The 24,167-nt window shown below is 26.9% G+C and overlaps 1 protein-coding gene across 2 annotated transcripts in view; it reads right to left on the reverse strand.

The window, feature by feature from the left end:
- The window catches only part of LOC142322943 (retinol dehydrogenase 14), an 88,331-nt gene that overhangs the window by 25,129 nt on the left and 39,035 nt on the right, over window positions 1-24,167 (reverse strand). For both annotated transcript variants that reach the window (XM_075362036.1, XM_075362037.1), the window contains exons 2-3: window positions 14,529-14,753; window positions 145-237 (exon numbers count right to left, since the gene is read on the reverse strand). In XM_075362036.1, coding sequence (XP_075218151.1) covers window positions 145-237; window positions 14,529-14,709 — 274 coding nt within the window. In that variant the 5' untranslated portion in view covers window positions 14,710-14,753. The remainder of the gene's footprint in view (window positions 1-144; window positions 238-14,528; window positions 14,754-24,167) is intronic.

Genomic DNA, 24,167 nt, shown 5'->3' on the forward strand with positions numbered 1-24,167 from the left:
ATAAAAAAATTGTCACTTTTGGTGATAACATCAGTGAAATTATCTTTAGACAGGTATCTTTATCTGTAAAATGAAAACAACTAGTATTGTGATATACTTACTTACTTAACATGCACTAACAATGGCTAAAATTATCTTTCTAACCTCTTACTTTGCTGGCTGTTTCTAAGTTTCTACAAGCCATAATCACACGAGCTCCTCTTCTAGCTAGATCCATCACTGTCTCTTTACCAATTCCTGGAAAGAGAGATTAAAACAATTTTTTAACTTATTTACATGATAAGTTCCTTTAATAATTATAAATCAATTAGCTAAATTACTTACTACTTCTCTGGAATTCTAGTTATAATCTGTTACTTAGAAGAAAATGTTGAGTAAAAACCTGATAAGTTTTTCTTACAACCTCAACCTTTGTTTTGATGTTTATCTTCTGTTGTTTTGATGGTTATCATCTTTTTTTCTTTAATAGATTTCCAATAGTTTAATCACAAAAAACTATTTCTATCAGAAGGGATGAACCCCTGTTTGAAAATTTAAAAAAATGTTTCCGTGAAAGTATTTTAACATTCTTTTTGTTTAATTTTTATCCCTTGGAATTTCATTCGTTCTTAATAAATGAATTAACTCTTTTTTTCTAACTGAAACCAAATTGGTGTTCTCTTGTGGATCTCATAGTCTATTAATATGTAAACTACCCTAGTTAAATTATCAAAATTAAATGGGAAAGACTCTGACTGAACAGAAATCTATATAAACAGAAGTTTTGGTGCAGATTATGTTTTTTACATGAAATAAAAATAACAATGGGAGCTCTTAATATCATGTTAGCTGTTAACCTTAACAGGTTATAGTGACAAGCTTATATTTTTACCCTTCTTTTAGCTACAGTGAAATTAGAAAACAGTACTACGTTGGGAGGTAGAAAGTATACACATCTTTATATATATACTATACATATCTTTATGGTTTTCAAGTATGATATTAAAATGATTTTACATTGTGCATACATAAAATTCATAGATCCATAGCAATAACAGGCAGAAATTTATCTTCTTCAATTTAGTTCATCGACCCATTAAAATTAGACATTGACATTATAAAAAAAGTAAATAAAATTTTAACTCAGGTATGTTGAATGTGCTTCTATGAACCCTTTTTTATAATTCATTAGTTATTTGTAATGATTATAATTTATTACGCTTACCCACTGCATAAACGTCACTACTAGTGTACCTTTATTTTTATTTATATTACATATATTGGGAATTTTGCAGACTCATCTGTATTAATGAATTGTAATCATGTTTAATTATAACAATAAATTTAGTTATATTTCACTGTCATCTAACCATGATATTTTACTTGGAATTTTAGCTAATGTGGGATACAAATGCATATTTTTTAATAATTATGGATTTTTTACACTGTGATATTCAGAGTGTTTTCCTTTGTGTACATACATGTGTGTGGAACACACACACATACATTGGCACATGTGCCAGCATATTAAAACAATATTTCTTATAGTCTTGCTCATTTATTGTATTCCCAATGACGTCAATCCTTACCATATAAAATCTCCTCAGACTCATTTCTTTTAATGATTGTTGATACAGAGTACTTAATCATTCTTGTCTTTTTTAGTCATCCTCACTTCCTCTTTTGATAAAAACCCACATTAACACCTTAAGAAATAATGACAGTCATTCATTTGCATTAAGAGACAATGAGATGATTATTTCCTACCTCTTCCCACCAATTTCTTCATCTTTTATTTCCTTCTTTCTCAGGAAAGTAGTAAAAGAGTTGTCCACCATTCTGGTTCTGTCTGGCACTATGCTGATACCCATAGGTAGTATGTAAGGTAACAATTTCTTTACTGGAGTTTAGTAGGGGTACCAACCCTGTTAAACTGTACAAGGGCTCTTTTGTGAGGTTACAAAACAATCAGATTAATAGTTCAGGCGCCTACTAGACAAAGTTTAATCAATCTCATTCCTGTTCCTATTCTATCTACCAATGTTTAACATTGTTAAACAAATCTACAAACAGGATTTGTGAGGTAACTAGAATAGAACTGAAATGAAATAATTGAGCTTTTGATAATAATTATAAGCATGCAATGAAATCAGAGAAAATCAATTTTTTTTGGGGGGGGGATTACTTCATAAATTATTTGCTTTTGCATAAATAATAAAGTAAATCGTAAGAGACAAAAAATAAATTCCAAACCCAAACCTTTTGTGTCATATTCAAATGTATTGCTGAATTTTGTATGCTATCAATTTATAATGATGACAAAATTAAATTTCTACTTCACTTGTGTTTTTTAGTTATATCAAATGCTTTCAATTGCTGTTATGATATAATATATGTAATATAATTATAATATAATATAATAATTATTATATAATATAATATAATATATATATATATATATATATATATATATATATATATATATATATATATATATATATATATATATATATATATATATATATATATATATAATTGGTGAAACTAGCATTGCTGTTTTTCATGACACATTTCAAGATCCAGTTGACATTTTATTTATTTTTTTTTAAATGGGATTGTTTACAAGGAAGTATTTGCATAGGAAGAGATGAAATTACAAACTGTATTTAATTTAAAATGTTAAGTAGATTATAGTATTACTTTATTATAATTAAGTACCAGAATAAAATTATTAAAAATATTAAAACTGCTTTAGTAAGATCCACATTTTACTGGTATCTATTACGTGCAAACCTTATCCAGTAGATACTTAAAAAAATTTCAAAACTAAGCTTTAGATTCATTAAAAAAAAATGCCTTAAAACGGAGGATAAAAAGGATAACTGGTAACTGTAAAGAATATAATAATAAAACCAGTTTATTAATTTGTGTATGAAATCTTAATTATTTTTATACATAAAAGAACGTGTCCTGACTGAATGATTCACCAATACCCAGCAAAAACTATAGAAGATAAATTGATGAAAATTTGAATACATGTTCTTTTTACAGTGTAAATGGACATTAATAAGGATTTTTTGACATTTTGAATCTAAAGGGTTAAAATGAAGTAGCAATGAAATTTACTACTTTTTTTAATTTCTCTGTGACAAATGAAGATAGCAACTTGCTTTTTGTGTGTGTAATCTTCATATGAATATCTAAAAACTAATTTCTAGATTTTTTAAATTCAGAGTTTAAAGGGTTGAAATGGATTTTGACATTTTTTGAAATTCAGTTATCTTTCTGAATTTCTCAGTAACAAATGAAGATATCAGCTTGATTTTTGATGTGTGTAATTTTCATGTAAACATCTAAAATCCAGTTTCAAAATTTTTCAAAATTTGACATTGAAAGGAATGAAGAAAGTTAAAAATATTTGAACAATAATTGCAAATTTTCCTATACTTTTCTGACTACACTAAACAAGATATTCACTAGACTGGTGCTTGCAAATACTTTTAAGATAAATATCTAAAAACCATTTTTGGATTTTATTGAATTTGGTTTTTTAAGGGCTGCGACGGTGTATGGCATGGTGGCTCAACCAGCACAGCCACTAACACTGTTCCTGTAAGTGTGATGCAATTGGCTTTAGTTACTTGACTAAAAACATAAAATTAAAAAATTTTTAAAAAATGAGAAATAAGTATGGTCACCTCCTACTTGTGTTTGTCGGTAATCCTAATAACCGCAACAGAGGATCCTAGCACTCATATGTGAAATAAATAAGTTTGCTATTAAAAAAATATTGCAGATGAAGCCCCATTGATAACACAGGCAAAGCCACGACAGGGGCTAGTATATATATATATATATTAAACATCATTGATATTATTTTTCATATTCAAAAACTTTTATTTGTGATTTAATTTTTGTAGTCATTTTGGTATAGATAAAATAATTATATTTTTTCAGGAAATTATATGAACAAAGAAACATTAAAATATTTTCCTTTGCATGCGAAGAGTTTAGCTTTAAGAAAATTTTATTCAGAACAGCATCAGAGAGATGCATTCATATTTCTCTTTTTTATAATAGATAAATATGCATGAGTTTTGATTCATTTTAAATAAAGTACTAAGGTTTTAAAAGTGTTTATTACTGAAATGTTAGTGTAGTTTGTTTAGAACTGTAAAGATGATTTTGTTCCACCATCACTATAAATTCCATTTGATTCTAAAATTGGCTGGTTATGGATTTATCTTAATTATTTTATTTATTTTCACTAGGCTCTAAATCTTTTTTTGAGTCATCAAGTATGTGATATCATCAGTTTAATATTAGTCTCCATTCCATTCTGAGTTGTACAAACTCAGACTAATTATTACAACCTTCATTCTCGCTACATTTTATATTTATAATCTTTGATTACCTGTACAGTTTTTACTGCCTACATGTCACTTTCTTACCAAATTAGTTAAACCTTTATAACTAGGTTATACAGCCATAATTATGTTATAATATATGGTTAACCAAATTATTTCATCACTTTTAAAAATTTCATCAAAAGTTTCTCTCTTTGCCTATTCATCTTAAGATTTTTTATGCCATACTTTATCAACCTACTTGTACTTCCTAATTTTCCATATCCTCCTGTAACACCATATTTTAAAAGCCTTTCCTTTTTGTTTTTCCTGTTGGCCATTTTTTTTTTTTACCGTAAAACGCTACTCTCCACCAATTGTTTTCAAGAATTTCTATCTTAGATCCATATTTGATACTAGCAGACTTCTGTTCATCATGAAAACTTTCTATCTTGTGCCTGTCTGCCTTTCATCTCTGCTTTATTTCATCCATTCTTTGTAACTTTACCACTTAGACAACAAATTTCTGCAACTTCTGGTATACTGCTATCCCCTTTTAGTGAATAATTTCTTATAAGCTTTTTGTAATATTTCATTATTTTTGTTTTACTCTTATTTAATTTCTCTTTTAGTAATGAAACCATTAAGAATTACTTGACTCATTTCTGGTTTATACCAATAGGATAATATCATCCCCACCATGCTAAAGCAATGAATGTGAAAACTCAACTTTTCAGGAGAGCTAAACAACAGTTTCAATGATAAATTTTAAATAGGAATGCATATTCGTTAAAGTGAAAAGGTTTAAACTAGCTTTCCTAAAAAAGATACACATTGGATAACTTATCATAAGATGCGCAGGACGTTCAGATTGGTCATAAACTGTCAAATCTGCAAAATGTGATTTTTCACATTCGTTACTTTAGCATGTTATGTTGGTATCATCACTTAATCTTAACATTTTTATTGTTTTTCTTTCAACAGTTACTCCCCTCTTAGATTTCTCTCTTGAATTCCTGAATTTTTTCTATGTACAAATTGAAAAGCATGACCAGCAATCAATTTCAGATATATATAAATACATTTCAACTAAACTAATTTTTTCTGAATCTAAAATTTAATAAATTTATATAGAATCTCCTTAATAGTGGCATTAAGTAATTTTATAAATATTTAATGTTATAAATACAAAAATAGCATTAAATTAATTCTTAGAATTTACCTCACTACATGATTACTTACAAATAATAATGAAAATTATTCATGGATACTTATTGAAATATATGTACATTATATACAAACAAGTATGTAATAATGCATGTTTCCAATAAGTTATTTAGCTAATAAAGTTTGCATTAGTCTAAATTCTCATTCAGTATACATTTAAGTACATGTTTAGTTTTTAAATTACGATGTTTATGTTTGTATATAGTAGTTAATGTTTTTTATTTACTGTTAATTATACACTATTTGTAACTAATGTTTTATTTTTCTAATAATTTTAACACAATTAAATCTTTAAAAATACATTTTTGTGCAGTTAAAGCAGAATATTTATGTTTTATTAAACAAACTTCAAAATTGATTGTTTCTTTCATTCGATATGATACAAAAAAACATTTTTTCTAAAAAATATTTTTACTGAAAGATAGATTCTTCTGTATGTATCTTAATGGAGCATTTTTCATAACACTTAGTATTTTGTAGAAAAATTTAATGAAGTATCTATATTGGACTACCTGAAGAGTCTGTAGTGGACTACCTGTTCTTATAGTCAAATTAATCATTTTTATCTTGTTTAATGCATGCTGCATGTAATTTATTATCCCTTGATTTACTGTCTACTCTATTATCTTGCACAATTAATTATGTTTCCACTGTGATAAGTATTATTCATACAAAACAGTAATACTACCTCATGATTACATTTATATAACACATTATATATAATGCATTTAATTAGTATAGAAACCTCAGGTTCAAACACACCCCCAGCATGAGCAACTGTGCTTGAACCTAAGGTTTTTTTTTCACGAGAGCCATCCCCTCTTTCTAGTTAAATTTTCCCCATGAAAGAGTGTATCTACTACAAAAAGCACAGCAAAACATGACTCTGTTTTCTCCAATAACTCAATACATTAAAGATGACTTTGCTTGAACCTAAGGTTTTTTTTCATGAGAGCGACTCCCTCTTTCTAGTTAAATTTTCACCACAAAAGAGTCTAACAATCACAATTCTGTATTACAAAAAAATAAAAATAGATATATAAAAAATAATCAAATAATTTAAAATTTCATGAAATAAACTAATTATGAAGATTGTTTTATTACTTTGCTAGTTAATGGTGAGTAAGCCACCATATTTTCATATATTAATAAACAATAACGGGATTGTATTGGGTTTAAAATTCTCTTCAACTTCAATATTAATTTTTAAATCAATAACACCCATTTTTATAGATTCATCTTGTCGTGAACAATCAATCACATATAATGGATATTTGTTTTTATAATCTGAATATGTGTGTGGTAAATCAGTCAATTTATAATATGATTGTTTAAAATTCACAAACATCTTGTACATCAACATTTGATCCCCCTCTAAATCCTAATAACGTATCGAGGTTTGTCTAATTGTGATGATATTTTTACATTCCAAGTCATCGATTTTGTTTGTGGAACTGTTGGTTTCTGATGAAGTTCCCAGCTTCTAAATTGTATATGCAACTCTTCATTTTTTCTCTCAATTTAGCCAATTCCAATTGATATTGACCCGACACCTTTAAATATGGTACAAGCCATGCAATATTTGTTATTTCTAGTTTAGATTTATGATCTGAAACTGCGACCAGTATTGCGTTCACATCATCACTAGTACGTTTTAATAATAACTCTTGTCTGTTGTTTATAATTATTTTTTTATAGTCTTCAGCGAAACCTAATAACATTGATAATGGTATGTATAAAGTAAAGCCCACGTCATCATCCATATTAATTTTATTTGTCCCATTAACCCAGCTGGCTTGTTCCAACAATAGAATTGAATTATTTGTTATTGAAATCACATTTTTCATAGAGGTCACACCTACGTTTCTCGTGCTGACCACCTCTTGGCCATTTATTTTATAAATTATCTCATCAAATAGAAAGGCACCAGCAAAATTAACTAATTCTGATGTTGTTGATTTTTTATTGTTTTTACCTGCGAGTTCCCACGAATATGTAGACAGCTATCACCCAGAACTGTATACTCACTGGTTGATTTATTCTTATTATAATCTTATCACCTGTTTTAAAGCTATTTTCAAATGGGGTGTGTTTGTGTACTTGTTTATATGTTAATGATTCCTCTGTAGACTTAACTTTTTTAACATTTAAATAATTCATCTTTCAATCTATATAAAAAAATTATTTTTTATTTCAATAATTTATTGGTACTTTTTAATTTCCCCCCCAACAATTTCAAATCCTAGAGATTTTAATTTTTTAATGCTTTCCTCTGTCAATTTATAAGTTTTTTTATCAACCAAAAACTCATCATCATCACTTATATATGGCATTTCTAATAAAAAGAAAAAAATCAAATTGTAATAATTTATTTATTTATTTACATTCTCTCAATACCAATGACATGCTTACTCGTTTGCCACGTAAATTTAATAACTGATCTTTTTCATCGGTCAATTTTATTATTAAATTGTTAATTTCTTTTTCATCTACTGGTACAAATGTAATATAAAATAGATATTCTTCAATCATATCACCAGGATCGATACTTAGTGGGAAATCATACAAAATGCTATCTTATTTCTCGTTTTTATATCCACCCGAAATAATATTACATTTTACACGTATTACATTTACAAGAGCGATATTTATTATTCAATCTGAATGATGTGTTAGATATGGTTTGAAAATTCTTAACCCATAACCCAAGAGACTACCAATACTTGAATCTTATCTGAAAAATCTATCCACACAGTGCTTTTAATTTCACATTGTAACATATTGGTGTTTGCTCGCAAAGTGATAAAGGGGCAATATTCACATTTTCTAGGACTTTTATTATTACCATTCAACATCCTTGATAAACCATTATGTTTGTTTGTCATATTTATTAGAGTATAATGGGAGCGAATTAATTTAACATTAGTTAATAATAACAACCAAACAACACTTTTTCAATTATTATTTACACGTTTTATATATACATTATTAGGATTATTCTTTATTATCTTTGATATAACACAACACATTTACACCAATATTTGGGTTTTGAGCTTCAAATTTATCAATGTCTTTAATACAAACAGGATATTTATTCTATTCCTTTCTTGTTTAAATAATTTTCAAATTGTTTATAGAATGAAACACGATACTTATTTTTATTATTAGGAAACAGATGTGCTAGAATAGACCATAAAAAACATTTTTGTTCATCATTTTGTATATTTATTATAGCGTGTTTATTTAATAAAGTTTTTAGTGTTTATAAATATGTACTATTACCCCCATAAAGTGGATCGAATTCTGATATTGAGAGATCCAATCTTAATATTTTATTCATAACCCAACCGCTGCCAATTTGAATAAATCTTTCAAAAGATTCGTTAACTTTTTCATAGGCTTCTAAATACTGTTCATTCAAGATGCTTGAATTTTCACATTCATTTAAGGCAAATCGAGTGCTACTATCTAAATTAACTTCACAAAAATCACATTTATCAACCACGCATTTTTGTAACTCGACAACAATGACGATATAATATTTAATATTGCCTCTTATATTTTTCAACTTGTAATCTTATAGCGTTAAATACCCTATCTTTCATACCCATTAAAAATTCATAAATATCAAAAAAAATTTATCACTAACATAACACGAGTGTTTTATTAAAGAACCACCTAATGCTTGTTTTGTATTTGATATTTGAATATGTAACATCAATTCAGAAATAGATATTTTTTTATTTAGTTTGTGTTTCAATTCAAAATAATATTCAATTAAATCATCAAAAGCGCTTTCAATAGACAATTTATTTTCCACAAAAAGTTTTATTTTTTCTAATTTGTTTGATTTATAAAGATTTTCTCCATAAGAAATAAATAAATCTTTATTATATTCACAAATTAATTGCATAGTAAATGGATTAGAAGTGTATCTTTTATATAATTGTTTAATATCATCATTTATATTATCTAAAAATGTAATTAAATCATACTTGTCGGACAGATTTTTATAACAAAATACTATTTTACTAGCATTATCAATTCATTCAAAGGTCATGGTTTTTTGCATTCTTATTATATTTAAATAATTTTAATAATCATGTATTATTGATGTCAACATTCACTCTATATATATAGACATGTAAAACATTGGGATTCCCCGCATTAACGTCATTTACTAATCATGTGTTAACATTCACTATATAAATGTAAACATTGAAGATTCCTCAGTTATTTTTATTCTTTTGTAGTTAATGAGTATTGTTTTATGAAGGAAACAGAATTGTGGTTAATACACTCTTTTGTGGTGAAAATTTAACTAGAAAGAGGGAGTCGCTCTCATGAAAAAAACCTTAGGTTCAAGCAAAGTCATCTTTAATGACTTTGATCTTTATTGAATCGATTCAAGCACAATCTTTAATGTATTAATTTATTGAAGAAAAGAGTCGTGTTTTGCTGTGCTTTTTGTAATCGATACACTCTTTCATGGGGAAAATTTAAATAAAAAGAGGAGCTATTTCATGGGGCTCTCGTGAAAAAAAACCTTAGGTTCAAGCACAGTTGCTCATGCTGGGGGTGTTTTTGAACCTGAGGTTTCTATACTACTCATTCATATAACCACCAATTAAAAGTTTGAAGTAAAAAGAAAATATTTTTCATATTAAGTTCATATTTGAACTATTCAAATACAGCAGAGAGTTTGTGGAGGCAATCATATCCTTCCCTACCTGGATTTCCCACTCTAAATAATTTTTTTTAATATCAACAATGGCTGAGAGTGAGTAAAAAAAATTGACATAATACTTATTATCGGGAAAAGAAAGAAGTTCTTGAAAACAGAATAAACAATTTTTAATTAACAACTGCATTACTCTTTTTTCTGTAAATCTTTTTCTCTCATCAAAGACAGCAATATCATTTGGTAATTTATTCATAATTGTGACTACAAAAGATTGCTTACATTCACATTATATTGTTTATGGACCTCTACAAGTCTACTTATTTCATTTTTTGTGTCGTAATTATGAGCAATTACATAATTTTTTAATAAAATCTCTCTCCTCACAATTAATAATGTTTCATAAATAAATAATTAACAAACTGTCACTAATTAAAAGATAGCTTAGATTTCCTATTTTATTATTATCTTACATCTAATGAATTTATTTTATAGCCAAAAAATATCCTAAATTTTTTAGGTGATGATCCCCAAAACAGTATTGGGTATTGTATATGCAAGATTACCAATCTATTACAAACAAATAAGAGCAAACAGAAAAGAACAAATTAGGGCAAAAATATTTGAGCTTATTTTGTTAATTTAATTGAAATGGTCATTTTAGGTGATGTTAAAATCTTTATACCCAAGAGCTTCACTAGTAATAATCTTTTTATAGAATTGTTATCTATCATGACAATATAATTTTCATGTTTACAAAGTTAACTTTTATTATTCTCATTTATTATTAAATTACTCTGAACGAAACGTTTAATTGCTATTCATTTATTTAACATAAACATATGCTATATCCATACACATTCATGTACATGCATATAAAATGGCACAACTGTAATGATTATAGGAAAAAATGTTTTTGTACTCCAAAAATGTTAGCCGTACTCAAGAACAGCAAGTTCCTTATGCTATGCTTACTAAAGAAAGGTTATCTGTTGCCTTCTTCCTTGAATCAAATGTGTGACCGAATATCAGCATCCCATGTTTACCAAAATTCAGGTGATACCTTACTCTCTTCATCACAAGAACTGGTTGAAGAGTGAACACCATTATTCTCAGAAAAAGTAATTCTGATTGGTACCTTTAATTCCCTCAGGTGCTTTATATGTGTCATAACCATAAGAAAGATAGTTTAAAAGAAAATTACTGACCCCTTTCTGTTGTGAAACAGTGATATTATACACTGCTTCATTTCGGAAGGGGAACCGAGTTGAATGTATATTTGTAGAATATATCAGTCTCTAATATATTTACATTAGCAATGGGACTTAGCAGTATTATATCAACTGAATAAAATTTTATTTACCTCTTTTTGATAATTAAATGACACAAACCCATTAAAAATAAACTATCAAAGATGGATTTATCTCACAAGGTTAGATAAATTCATAAATCAGAAAGGAATAAATTTATTGGGAAAGTGGATTATAAAACTACGAAACTGTTTAAAAAATTATGTAGAAGATGTACAAAGAAAACATGTGGAAGAAAATAATTTTGGTAGCTGATAACAGACTTCCTTGGGATAACAGGTAGCTAATGAGACAAATCAAGGTTGAAACCTTTCCCCCTAAAATTAAGTTCAAAGAGATGTTGTGGAACCTTAATTTAAAAAGCAAAAGATATTTTGAAATATGTCGTGAAATTCCTTTGACTATTGGAATAAATATTTAAATTGGTGATTTTGAATGACTGGTTGAAATATATGAAAATACCAAATGTATTTTAACAAGGACAAAATAATTATAGTATTACAATTCCCAAGACAAAAACAATTAATTCTTTTGTAAAAAAGAAAAAACTTGCAATAGGTTGAAAGGACATTTTGCTTAATTTTTTGTCAATTACTGTAATTTATATTTAAAATTGTTGAGAGGCTAGTACTATATACTTAATTTCTAATTAAGTACTATATACTTAATTTGTAATCATGAATGATTATAACTATCTTCAGATTGCATTAGGAGATTGTGTTGCAATACTTAATTGAATCATTTTTCTTTTAATTATTTTTATAATTAACTCCTATAATAAAGAAAGAATAGAGTTCGAAAATAGTTCAGAAACTTTTTCCATTTAATTTACTGTTTTTTAATATTATTAATTTTTTTTTATTAATTTAAATTAAAAATGATTAACAGAAAATTATTATTTTTCTTAAACAGTTTTAATTAATTATTATATTTGAATTGCACTTCTTTTAACATGATCATTTCATTAATGTATAATTTTAACCTATTTTTTCTCACCAAAATATATAAATATTTATTTATTATAATTAATATTTTTTTTTTTTTTTTGTACAAAATAACACTTTTCATACACCAAGTATTTATACTAATATAATGTAATATTTTTTATTTATAATATGTATTCTGTTGGATAATATATTTTTTACGTAATGATCAAATTGATTGCATTTGCCACAAGATCAAGGCATATTGTTTTGCTTTGGAGCATCTAAATCAAATGCATACAATGTAATATTAATGAAACCTTTTATATTCCCATTTAAAATAACTATATAATATTACACCTTAAGTTAATTAAAAAATTAAGATTGAATTTTCAAGATACAAAAATTTTTCATATCTTTTTTTTGTGTTAGTAAGTATGAATTATGTTGACCAACATCAAAAAAATGTTTAATTCTAACATTTCTCTAAACTTATAAGTGCTACCTTTGTTAAGAGAAAGATAATAAGAAAGATAATCTTTATTTTTCTTTATTCCTACTCAATAACAAAATATTCACTTCTATCAGACCAGACAACAGAACTACATGATTATAATCTATTATTTAGGCCTGCTAGAAAGGTTTAAATAATAAATTATTCTTATTTTGAATTGTTTTCTCTCCCACTACAAATTCTTTCAGTATATGTCTAACAATATTAAGTCTGTGGTAAGGATGCCATGACCTATATAGCCAGTGCATCTGTGACATGATCTAGTGAGAGAACTGCTCTGAACTAATCCTGAGATAGGGCTCTTTTATAGGGGCTGTACAGTAAGCAACATAGTGAAAGTGACTGTTGGTTAAAGCTTGGTCTTCTAAATACTCTTAAAACTTTTTATATTGTAATGAGTACATCTAAATAACTCTTAAAAAAAAGTTAATTTTGAAAATGATATTGTAAACTCATAATAAATTTGTTGCATTAGAAAATTTTATTTTTCTTTAAAAAAGAAAATAATTTGTATGAGTAATGTGTGTTTTTTCCTTTCTTTAATATGCAGTTCATTTGAATAAAAAAAATTGTATTTGAGTTTTATTTTTGTGAAGGACAGTGTAAACATAGCTCTGTTAGATTCTATGTTTGCCAGGACAGTATCTGTTGGTAATTACAATTTGACATTGACAAATGTACATGAGACAAACCAAGGAAGTAACAGCATTATAATTTAAACATTACACTTGAGCCTTGGTCTATCTACTGTTTATACCAAAATACAGGAGACATTTAACCAGTATGCCAATTACACCATTAATTTAATGCTATAATTTTTATAATTCTAATTTATTCTCATTTAATTTATGTCAGGTTTACTTAAATTTTCAATTAGATTTATTCTACTGTCTGAATTGATTTTTCGAAGTGTTATACATAATCTCATTTGCAGTAATAATCATTTAATAAAAAGAAATTATTAAAATAAAAATTTTATAATATTGTAATTTATATTTTGAAAGATAATTATTAAATAAGAATTTTGTAATTATTATACATTCACATTAAATCTTAACATATAACTTCTGAACTTTCTTATAAACTAATAACAGTTGATCGACTGATGTCTCACAATATAATAATGATCATGAAAATTACTTAAGGAAATTAATTAAAAGAATTTAAAAGGAAATTTAAAAAAATATCTTGAAAATAATATCATAATGTACATAATTACTTTTCATAAATGCATTCTTACTAACTATAAAACAAAATCATATTTTTTTTTGCAAATTATATCTTTGTACATACAATTTATGTACTACATGTGTTTTGTTCTTAGCCTGAGCTAATTATCACTTTTGATTAAAAAGTTTGATCAAAAACAATATTATTTTATTATAATTACTTTTAAAATTAGTAATTGAAGATAGAATGATCTGTTGTTTTTTTTTTTTTTTTTTTTTTTTTTTTTTTTTTTTTTTTTTTTTATTAACTTTTGAGTAAAAATAATTTTGATTTTTTTTTTTGTTAAGTATTACTAGATTAAATTTAAAAAAAACTTACCAGAATTAGCTCCTGTAACAATAACAGTTTTTCCATTCATTTGTTTTTTAGATTTACAAACACCCAACGTTAAAAATGTAAATATACGTACAATAGTACATATAACAATTATTACTGCTACTAATGCTACTGCTGCTTGACCGTACACTTTTACACCTATCTCAGGACTCCACCACGACATGCCTGAAGCAGTTGATGTATTTAACAATGATGATTAAGCAGCACCTGAAGCATAGAAGATAATAAACATGTAGCTATTTATTTGATAGCTTGCCAACTAAAACTAAACAATGTAACATAATACTTCAACTATCCTTCAACTTAGAATTCCACCTCTAATGTGAAAAGATTCTCCCACCATGGATTCTATGTCTTTCAACCATTCTTTATATTACAGCACTGATAATCACTACATTACATAAGATACTTAGTAAGAACATTACTACATTACTTAGTAAGAACATAATAATTGTAAATATGTTAAAAATTCTGTTAGTGTTAATAATCTGATTTATTTTTTTATTCCTTTCATTAAAATTATCTGTGTAATATTTTTTCTTCTTTCTTATGCTCATTTTTCCTATTTTTTTTCTGAGGTAGGAGGAAGAAATTTGGTAAGATTTTTATTGCTCTTCAAAAATACCAACCTACTAGAAGTAATGTACTTTGGAAATTCATAATTTTATATCTATTCTTATCCTTTTTTTAATCATTAATTAAATAAATTAAATTGATATTTTATTAATTACAAATTGAAAGTTATGAAATAACTAAAATGTAACAAATTAATAAAAACCCCCAACTATGAAAACACATTACTTTTTTTTCTTCAGTCATTTGACTGGTTTGATGCAGCTCTCCAAGATTCTCTGTTTAGTGCTAGTCATTTCATTTCAGTATACCCCCTACATCTATATCCATAACAATCTGTTTTACATATTCCAAATGTTGCCTGCCTGCACAATTTTTTCCTTTTACATGTCCTTCCAATATTAAAGTGACTATTCCAGGATGCCTTAACATCTGGCCTATAAGTATGTCTCTTCTTTTAATTATATTTTTCCAAATACTTCTTTCTTCATCAATTTGCCGCAACAACTCTTCATTTGTCACTTTATCCACCCATCTGATTTTTAACATTCTCCTGAAGCACCACATTTCAAAAGCTTCTAATCTTTTCTTCTCAGGTACTCTGATCGTCCAAGTTTGACTTCCATATAAAGCTACACTCCAATCTTTTCCTGATGTTTAAATTAATTTTTGATGTAAACAAATTATATTTCTGACTGAAGGCTCGTTTCGCTTGTGCTATTCGACATTTTATATCGCTCCTGCTTCGTCCATCTTTAGTAATTCTACTTCCCAAATAACAAAATTCTTCTACCTCCATAATTTTTTCTCCTCCTATTTTCACATTCATTTGTCCATCTTTGTTATTTCTAATACATTTCATTACTTTTGTTTTCTATTTGTTTATTCTCATGCGGTAGTTCTTGTGTAGGACTTCATCTTGCCACTCATTGTTACTTCTAAATCTTTTTTACTCCCAGCTAGAATTACTATATCATCAGCAAATCGTAGCATCTTTATCTTTTCACCTTCTACTATTACTCCAGATCTAAATTGTTCTTTAACATCATTAATTGCTAGTTCTATGAAACAATTAAAAAGTAACAGGGATAGGGAACATCCTTCTCAGACTCCCTTTCTTATTACGGCTTCTTTCTTATGTTCTTCAATTATTACTGTTGCTGTTTGGTTCCTGTAAATGTTAGCAATTGTTCTTCTACCTTTCTACCTCTGTATTTGACCCTAACTTTTTTTTTAATTCTGAACATTTTATTACAATCTACATTATCAAATGTTTTTCTAGGACTATAAATGCCAAGTATATTGGTTTTTTTCTTTAATCTTCCTTCTACTATTAATTTGACCGCTCAAATTGCTTCCCTTGTCCCTATACTTTTCCTGAAACCAAATTGGTCTTCTCCTAACACTTCTTCCACTCGTTTCTCAATTCTTCTGTACAGAATTCTAGTTAAGATTTTTGATGCATGACTACTTAGGCCAATTATTCTATATTCTTCACATTTATCTGCTCCTGCTTTCTTTGATGTCATTACTATAACACTCTTTTTGAAGTCTGACAGAACTTCCCCTTTTTTGTAAATATTACACACCAGTTTGTATAATCTATCAATTGCTTCCTCGCCTGCACTGCACAGTAATTCTACAGGTACTCCGCCTATTCCAGGAGCCTTTCTTTCTTTCTTTTTCCTGTTTAGCCTCCGGTAACTACCATTTAGATAATACTTCAGAGGATGAATGTGGATGATATGTATGAGTGTAAATGAAGTGTAGTCTTGTACATTCTCAGTTCGACCATTCCTGAGATATGTGGTTAATTAAAACCCAACCACCAAAGAACACTGGTATCCACGATCTAGTATTCAAATCCGTGTAAAAATAGCTGTCTTTACTAGGACTTGAACGCTGGAACTCTCGACTTCGAAATCAGCTGATTTGGGAAGACGCGTTCACCACTAGACCAACCCGGTGGGTTTCCAGGAGCCTTTCTGCCATTCAAATCTTTTAATGCTCTCTTAAATTCAGATCTCAGTATTGCTTCTCCCCTTTCATCCTCTTCGACTTCCTCTTTTTTCCCTATAACACCATTTTCTAATTCATTTCCTCCATATAATTCTTCAATATATTCCACCCAACTATTGACTTCTCCTTTCTTATTATAAATCGGTTTACCATCTTTGTTTAACACATTATTAGATTTTAATTTATGTACCCCAAAATTTTCCATAACTTTCCTGTATGCTCTGTCTTTTACCAATGTTCATTTCTCTTTCCACTTCTGAACACTTTTCTTTAATCCACTCTTCTTTCGCTAGTTTTCACTTGCTGTTTATAGTATTTCTTAATTGTCGATAGTTTTTTTTACTTTCTTCATCACTAGCATTCTTATATTTTCTATGGTCATCCATCAGCTGCAATATATCCTCTGAAATCCAAGGTTTTCTACCAGTTCTCTTTGTTCTGCCTAAGTTTGCTTCTGCTGATTTAAGGATATCCTTTTTAACATTCTCCCATTCTTCTTCTACATTTTTTACATTATCTTTTTACTCAGACCTCTTGCAATGTCCTTCTCAAAAGTTTTCTTTACCTCCTCTTCCTCAAGCTTCTCTAAATTCCACTGATTCATTTGACACCTTTTCTTCAGGATTTTATACCCCAATCTACACTTCATTATCACTAAATTATGGTCGCTATCAAAGTCTGCCTGTCTGCTCCAAGGTAAGCTTTGCAGTCGACAAGTTGATTTCTAAATCTGCTTAACCATGATATAATTTATTACCTTATACCTTGCAGTATCACCTGCCTTTTTCCACGTGTATATTCTTCTATTATGATTTTTAAACTGGGTTTTTAATTACTAAATTATACTTAGTGCAAAACTCTGTAAGTCGGTCCCCTCTTTCATTCCTTTTGCCCAGCCTGTATTCACCCACTACATTTCCTGCCTTGCCTTCTCCAATGCTTGTATTCTAATCTCTAACTATTATTAAATTTTCATCCCTTTTATGTGTTTTAATTGTTTCATCAATTTCTTCATATACACACTCTACCTCATCATCATGGGCACTTGTAGGCATATAGATGTTAACAGTTGTCAGTTTAGGTTTTGATTTTATCCTTATTACAATGATTCTTCACTATGGATTTTGAAATACTCTACTCTCTTCCCTATCTTCTTGTTCATTGCAAAACCTACTCCTGCCTGCCCATTATTTGAAACTGAGCCACATTACTATCAATCTTTAAATTAATTATTTCAGTTCATCCACAGAGAGCATTTTATAATAATCAATTTTATTTATTTATTTATTAAGAGTACAATCATTTTCATTATTATGAAAGAAGAGGAGGAGAAAAATTAATTTTCAAGTTACTACAGGGAGTTCACAATTATTAATTAGTTTTTTAAGATGTAATGCTTCACTCATAGGAAATAGATGAGCAGCAGTTTGATTTTTTTTTTTTTTTTTAGTATAGGATTTAGTATATCATATTTATTTACTATAACCCCTTTTTACTTTTTGATTTTTTCAATAACAATTTTTGTAAAATCTTTCTTTGAAAATTTCCCAACAAATCAGTTTAAATTTATTTTAAATTACAAAATGATTTTTAAATTTATAATTTTCTGTTAAAAGTTTTCTGTAATAATTAATTTTTTATTTTAACTTTTATAATTATTTGTCTTTCATAATGCTGTCACATAAAACAAAGTACTAATTTTAATTGTGCAACATTAAAATCTTTGAAAACATAAAACAATAAAATAAAAAGACTTTGATAGTTGAACTGTACTTATTTTTGCCATTAAAAATATGGCATTGGTATATTCTAATTGTTTAATTTTATATTAATTTACCATATTCCATTTTACTTAATAAACAACTTTAAATGTTATTCTACTAATAAATAAATAAAAATCAGCAACCAATATAAAAATCAGTTGCCAGTATTGGTAACTAAAAAATATTAGCTTTTGAGTTGTTTTATTGCAGGTTGGGTATTGCTAGCTATTAATAGTAAGAAATGCAAGAATAGAGTACTTATAAATACTTATAAAATCATAAAGCATTAATAAAATAATTTCAGTTAACAGCTTATGTTTTTATAAATTGAAATAAAACAATAATTTTTCAATATTGTTTTTTTAATTTATTTATTTATTAGCAAAATAATATTGAGATAGCAGATTTAAAGTGTATAAAACTGTGAAAAGAAAAAATCTACATTTTATAAAAGTTATCAAAATAAATAATAAATAAGTTACAAATAAAAAAGTTCACTGAAACATTAATAAAAAATAAATTTACAGTGCAATAGACTTAAATTCAGTGTATATATAATTTTAACTTGAGATCAATCATAGCTCCAGAATGACTGCATTTTAAGGAAAAATTACCTAGAATAAAAAAATCTTAAAATTATACTTCTGAAAATAAATATAACGATGAATAGACAATAAAAATACACACAATTTTTTAGTGGAATTATCGAGTAAAGGATAAAAAATCCTTTGATTCAGATCTCTGCAACTTTTTATCTGGGGAGCATGAGAAGGGGGATTCATCCAAAATCTTTTCAAAGTATTTTATTTGATCCTCAAGAAACAAATTAAAAACAATATTGTAGTTTAGTTTGAGAATATAGTATCTACCACCTGTATTCTGTTTTCTTCAATTATCATATATGCTACTAAGGCATACACTGATTATTGATACCTTCATGAAATCATTAGTCATTTTTCATTTACATGACTGCAAATTTACCTAAATATATTACCGTTTTCTTAGTGTTGTCAAAAAATAACTTAAAACTGACTGATATAAATGAAATCAGTATAATATAATGCAAATATTATTGTTAGGATTAAATTTAATACTGAAAAAATCTTATTTTTTGACTGTGTTTGTTTTTACCCACATGATGGCAGCACTATATAAATAATATTTTGATATTTTCAGCCATATTAAACACAAAATTCAATCTAGCAGCTGAGTAATTTGAAGATATTTTATTGTGAGATTAATTTTGATTGAAAATGACAGAACAAAGGATTTGCATTAAAAATTGAATTAAGTACAATGAAGATGTTAGAGAAGGCTTTTGGCAAGGATATTATGTTGATACCAACCGTTTATGAGGGATACAAATTGTTTCAAGAAGGCTCTGAAGAGGTTGAAGGTGTCAAAATGGTTGGATATCCTAACTCATAGACAACTGATGAAAATATCCAGAAAATAAAGGACACTGTAACCCATTGATCACTATTAAGAGAAATTCCTGAACAGGTAAGAAAAAAAACCTTACTGATGCGGCAGCCTCTTATTCTGTTTAGACACAACACCCTCTAACTTTTTTTCCCACTGTTAAGCAAGAAGAACAGTAATTTGACAGATGAAATAAAGAAAAGTATCTCTAAGTGAACTTACTATACTAAAAAATGCTTTCCACAAATGTTTTGAGGATTGGAGGAAATGCTGGCACAAATATCTCTGAGAAAATGTTTTGAAAAGAAGAATATCAGTATAGAAGAATAAATAAATTCTTTTGAATAAAAATTTTAATTCTTTTTATTTTTTATTATCACACCTCATAGAGCTCAATTTTAATGTTTACTAATCTGCTGCCTTATTTTTAATAATGTACGTATACTGTGTTATTCATTCTTCATTTTAATACTAATGATTTATATTTATTAATTGTGTTTTCAGTTTATTAACAGTTTTTCAACTACTGATAGTAAGTATTAAAAATTAATATAAAATTGCATAAATAAAGTTCCACATACCAACAATTTTAAAATATATTTCCAAGTACTTTCAGAGTTGCTACTCCATCATCAGGGATTTCTTATAAGATGTTAATTCAAAACTATATGTCATATGTATAATTATATTTAAATTAAAATTGTTATGTTCATAATACTCGGTCATCAAGAAATAAAAAATAATTTGTACGTCAATAAGACTGTAACAACATGTCCGTAAGATGTTTACAACTATTATCTTTTACTACTACGACTATTATCTTCTGTTCATAATAGTTGTAAACATCTTACAGACATGACATTACAGTCTTATTGACATACAGATTATTTTTATTCCTTGATGACCAACTATTATGAACATAACAATTTTAATTTAAATATAATTATACATATGACATGAATTTTAAGTTAACACCATATAAGAAATCCCTGATGATGGAGTAGCAACTCTGAAAGTACTTGGAAATACAATTTAAAATTGTTGGTAAGTGGAACTTTAGTTAATACCAATGGTGTCAAAAACTTAGAAAATTAATATAAAATTATTTTTTTTTTTTAATTTTTATTATGTCCTTAGAAATTTTTTTTACATGCATATTTTAACACAAAAGATAAAAAGGATGAAATGATTTGTGGAAAGAATGATAGACCTTCCTTGAATCAAACACATTACAAGCTGATCTAGAATCCAGCAACTAGTCAACTTATTAACCAGTTACCATTATTAGTTGTTATAAGAAACCTAGACAATACTGAAAAGATATAATATGTTAAGAGTTAATTGCTTGTTCCTTTAAACATTGAAACATACAGTATCAGACGATGGTTGATGTATTATCCAAAAAAGTCTGCATGAAATAAATTTTATTCTACAGTAAAAAGCTTTTAATGGTACTGTTGTGATTTGAGCTGAAAATTTGTTTTTTCTTTTATTTTTATTATATTATTATGAATAGTATTTTATCTTTATTCAGATACTTATGTTTAGTCAAATAAAAAAAGTAAACATATTTTATTCAGACCATAACACAATTAATTACTACTTTGTAAATTTTAGGAATTATAAATGTCAAAAAACAAAGAGCTGCTCCAACAACTGCTTTGACATATCAAGGGAAATTATAGAATATCCTTGATTACAGCAGATTTACAAAGTATAAAATATAAATAAAAAAGAGAAGTATTTTACAAATATGTTAATTATTAATATATAAGTATTTATATTAATTTACAATTATATAAATAATATTAAGATATAAATCCTATATTAATATATGAATAAAAATATAACTTTATGAAACAATAGTAATGCAATCATTCATAGGTAATTAAATGTAAAACATTTTAATTGATAAATATTTGAAAAAGTCATATCAAATAGAGTAATATTGTTATGTAAAAAGGAAATCTTTTAATTTTATTTTAAAATCTTTTAGCTCATAAGGTAATTTATAAAAAATGAGTAGAAATTGAAGCACATAAGGCCATTTCTCATAGAAAAAAAATTATGCTTTGTAATGTAAAAGTAATTTTTTTATTAAGTTTGATAAAAATTAATATTTTTATTTTTTTAAAAGTAAATTAACTATGCTTTTCTTTTTTTGACAAACATTGCACATTCATAATAAGTATAAGCACATCAAGATATCAACAAATCAATAAGTTACTTATCAAATCTTATTGAATGATTACAAAAAACTTAATGTAGCTGGATTTCTTTCTGTCAATCTCGATTTTAAATAAATGGAAAGTGAAAGTAAAAAGAATATGTTTCATAAAATGCATAATATTTTAAAGTTTATCTTATTGTATTATTCATATATTGTTAAAGTGGAATGAAAAAAGTTATTTGTTCTTTTCAGAACATTTATTTTTCTAAAATATCATAAAAAGAAAAACATTTAACAGAATTACCTAACTTTCTTCACTAAAAAGTAGACAGCCTAAAATATTAAGGAAAGTGTTTAGGTAGAACATGACATGAGAAATAATCGATCCTCATAAAAAATTATCATATTTATGTTAGAAAATGTGTTCTCAGGATTTCAAGAGACACAAGTCCCTTTTAACTACTTCATCTGGTCTCACCCTTAAATGTGAATAAAATAATATTTAATTCTTCAACAAAGCTAATCTTATATTCATAATCTTTTCATAACATGGTCATTAATATTTATGGGATGTGTCAGGATAATGCAAAGGGTTAGTCTTTTCATGTAGAAAATTGAAGTTTGTTGATAACCAGACCAGTTATATCACTTCTAACTACTGATGTGATCATCATTCTGTTGCTTTTTGTTCTAATTAATCTAACACATCCTGGTCAGGTGATCCAAGGATATTACAAGCTGCTGGTATTCTTACTACACAAAAGAAGGATTAAACAAGGGTTAAACAATGATATTCAGAGATTTTCATCTGGCATGATTTAATAAAATTATTTATCATAGATATTTGTAATCTGATTAATCTTGAACATCATATAATTTCTGTATCCTGAATTTTAAGACCATGTAAAAGCTGTAGGATTTATTGGACGCATTCTTAAAATATTTTATGTTCCATTAACAAAATTTCAAACAAATTTATTATATTTGTTTGTATATATATATATATATATATATATATATATATATATATACATTTGTTTTTTATTAATTATATATCTTGTTATAAGAATAGACACAAAGTGACTTAAATTTCAAAAGCCTACAAAGATTATTTAATTGATATGGATGTCAGTTAATGCTGACCTTTGTGAGAAATAGTCTATGCCTTTTGTTACAAATATTCATATGTCATTAAGAAGCTGTAATTGGGTATAAGCCTGTTATTCCTGGAGTAATAAATAAATACTGTTTCTGAATTTATAAATTAGTACTTTGTATAATTGCAAAGAATATTTCACAAAATTAACTCTGCTTCTAATGAAACAGTTTATGATTGTATTTGATATTGAACATATCATACAATCTCACTGAAGGAAAAGATGGCTCTTTAAGAAGCCTGAAGCTGATCTTAAGAAACACAATTTTTGTTGCGAGATATACCACAGGCACATTAAAAAAAAATCATTCATTAGTAATATGCTTCTGTCTGGGGAAATGTGCCAATCTCTTGAGAGATTGTAGAAAAATGGCACTTGCTTTTTGGAAGGTGCTTTGAAAGGTGCTGAGTTATCTTCTGGATTAGGCTTTTGTTTAGTACTATGTCCCTTTATAAATATATATATAAAATATATATATATATATCTTAATATTATATATATCAAATATATATATCTG

Source organism: Lycorma delicatula, chromosome 4, assembly GCF_047948215.1.
Source record: "Lycorma delicatula isolate Av1 chromosome 4, ASM4794821v1, whole genome shotgun sequence".
In the NCBI taxonomy this organism is placed as follows: Eukaryota; Metazoa; Arthropoda; class Insecta; order Hemiptera; family Fulgoridae; genus Lycorma; species Lycorma delicatula.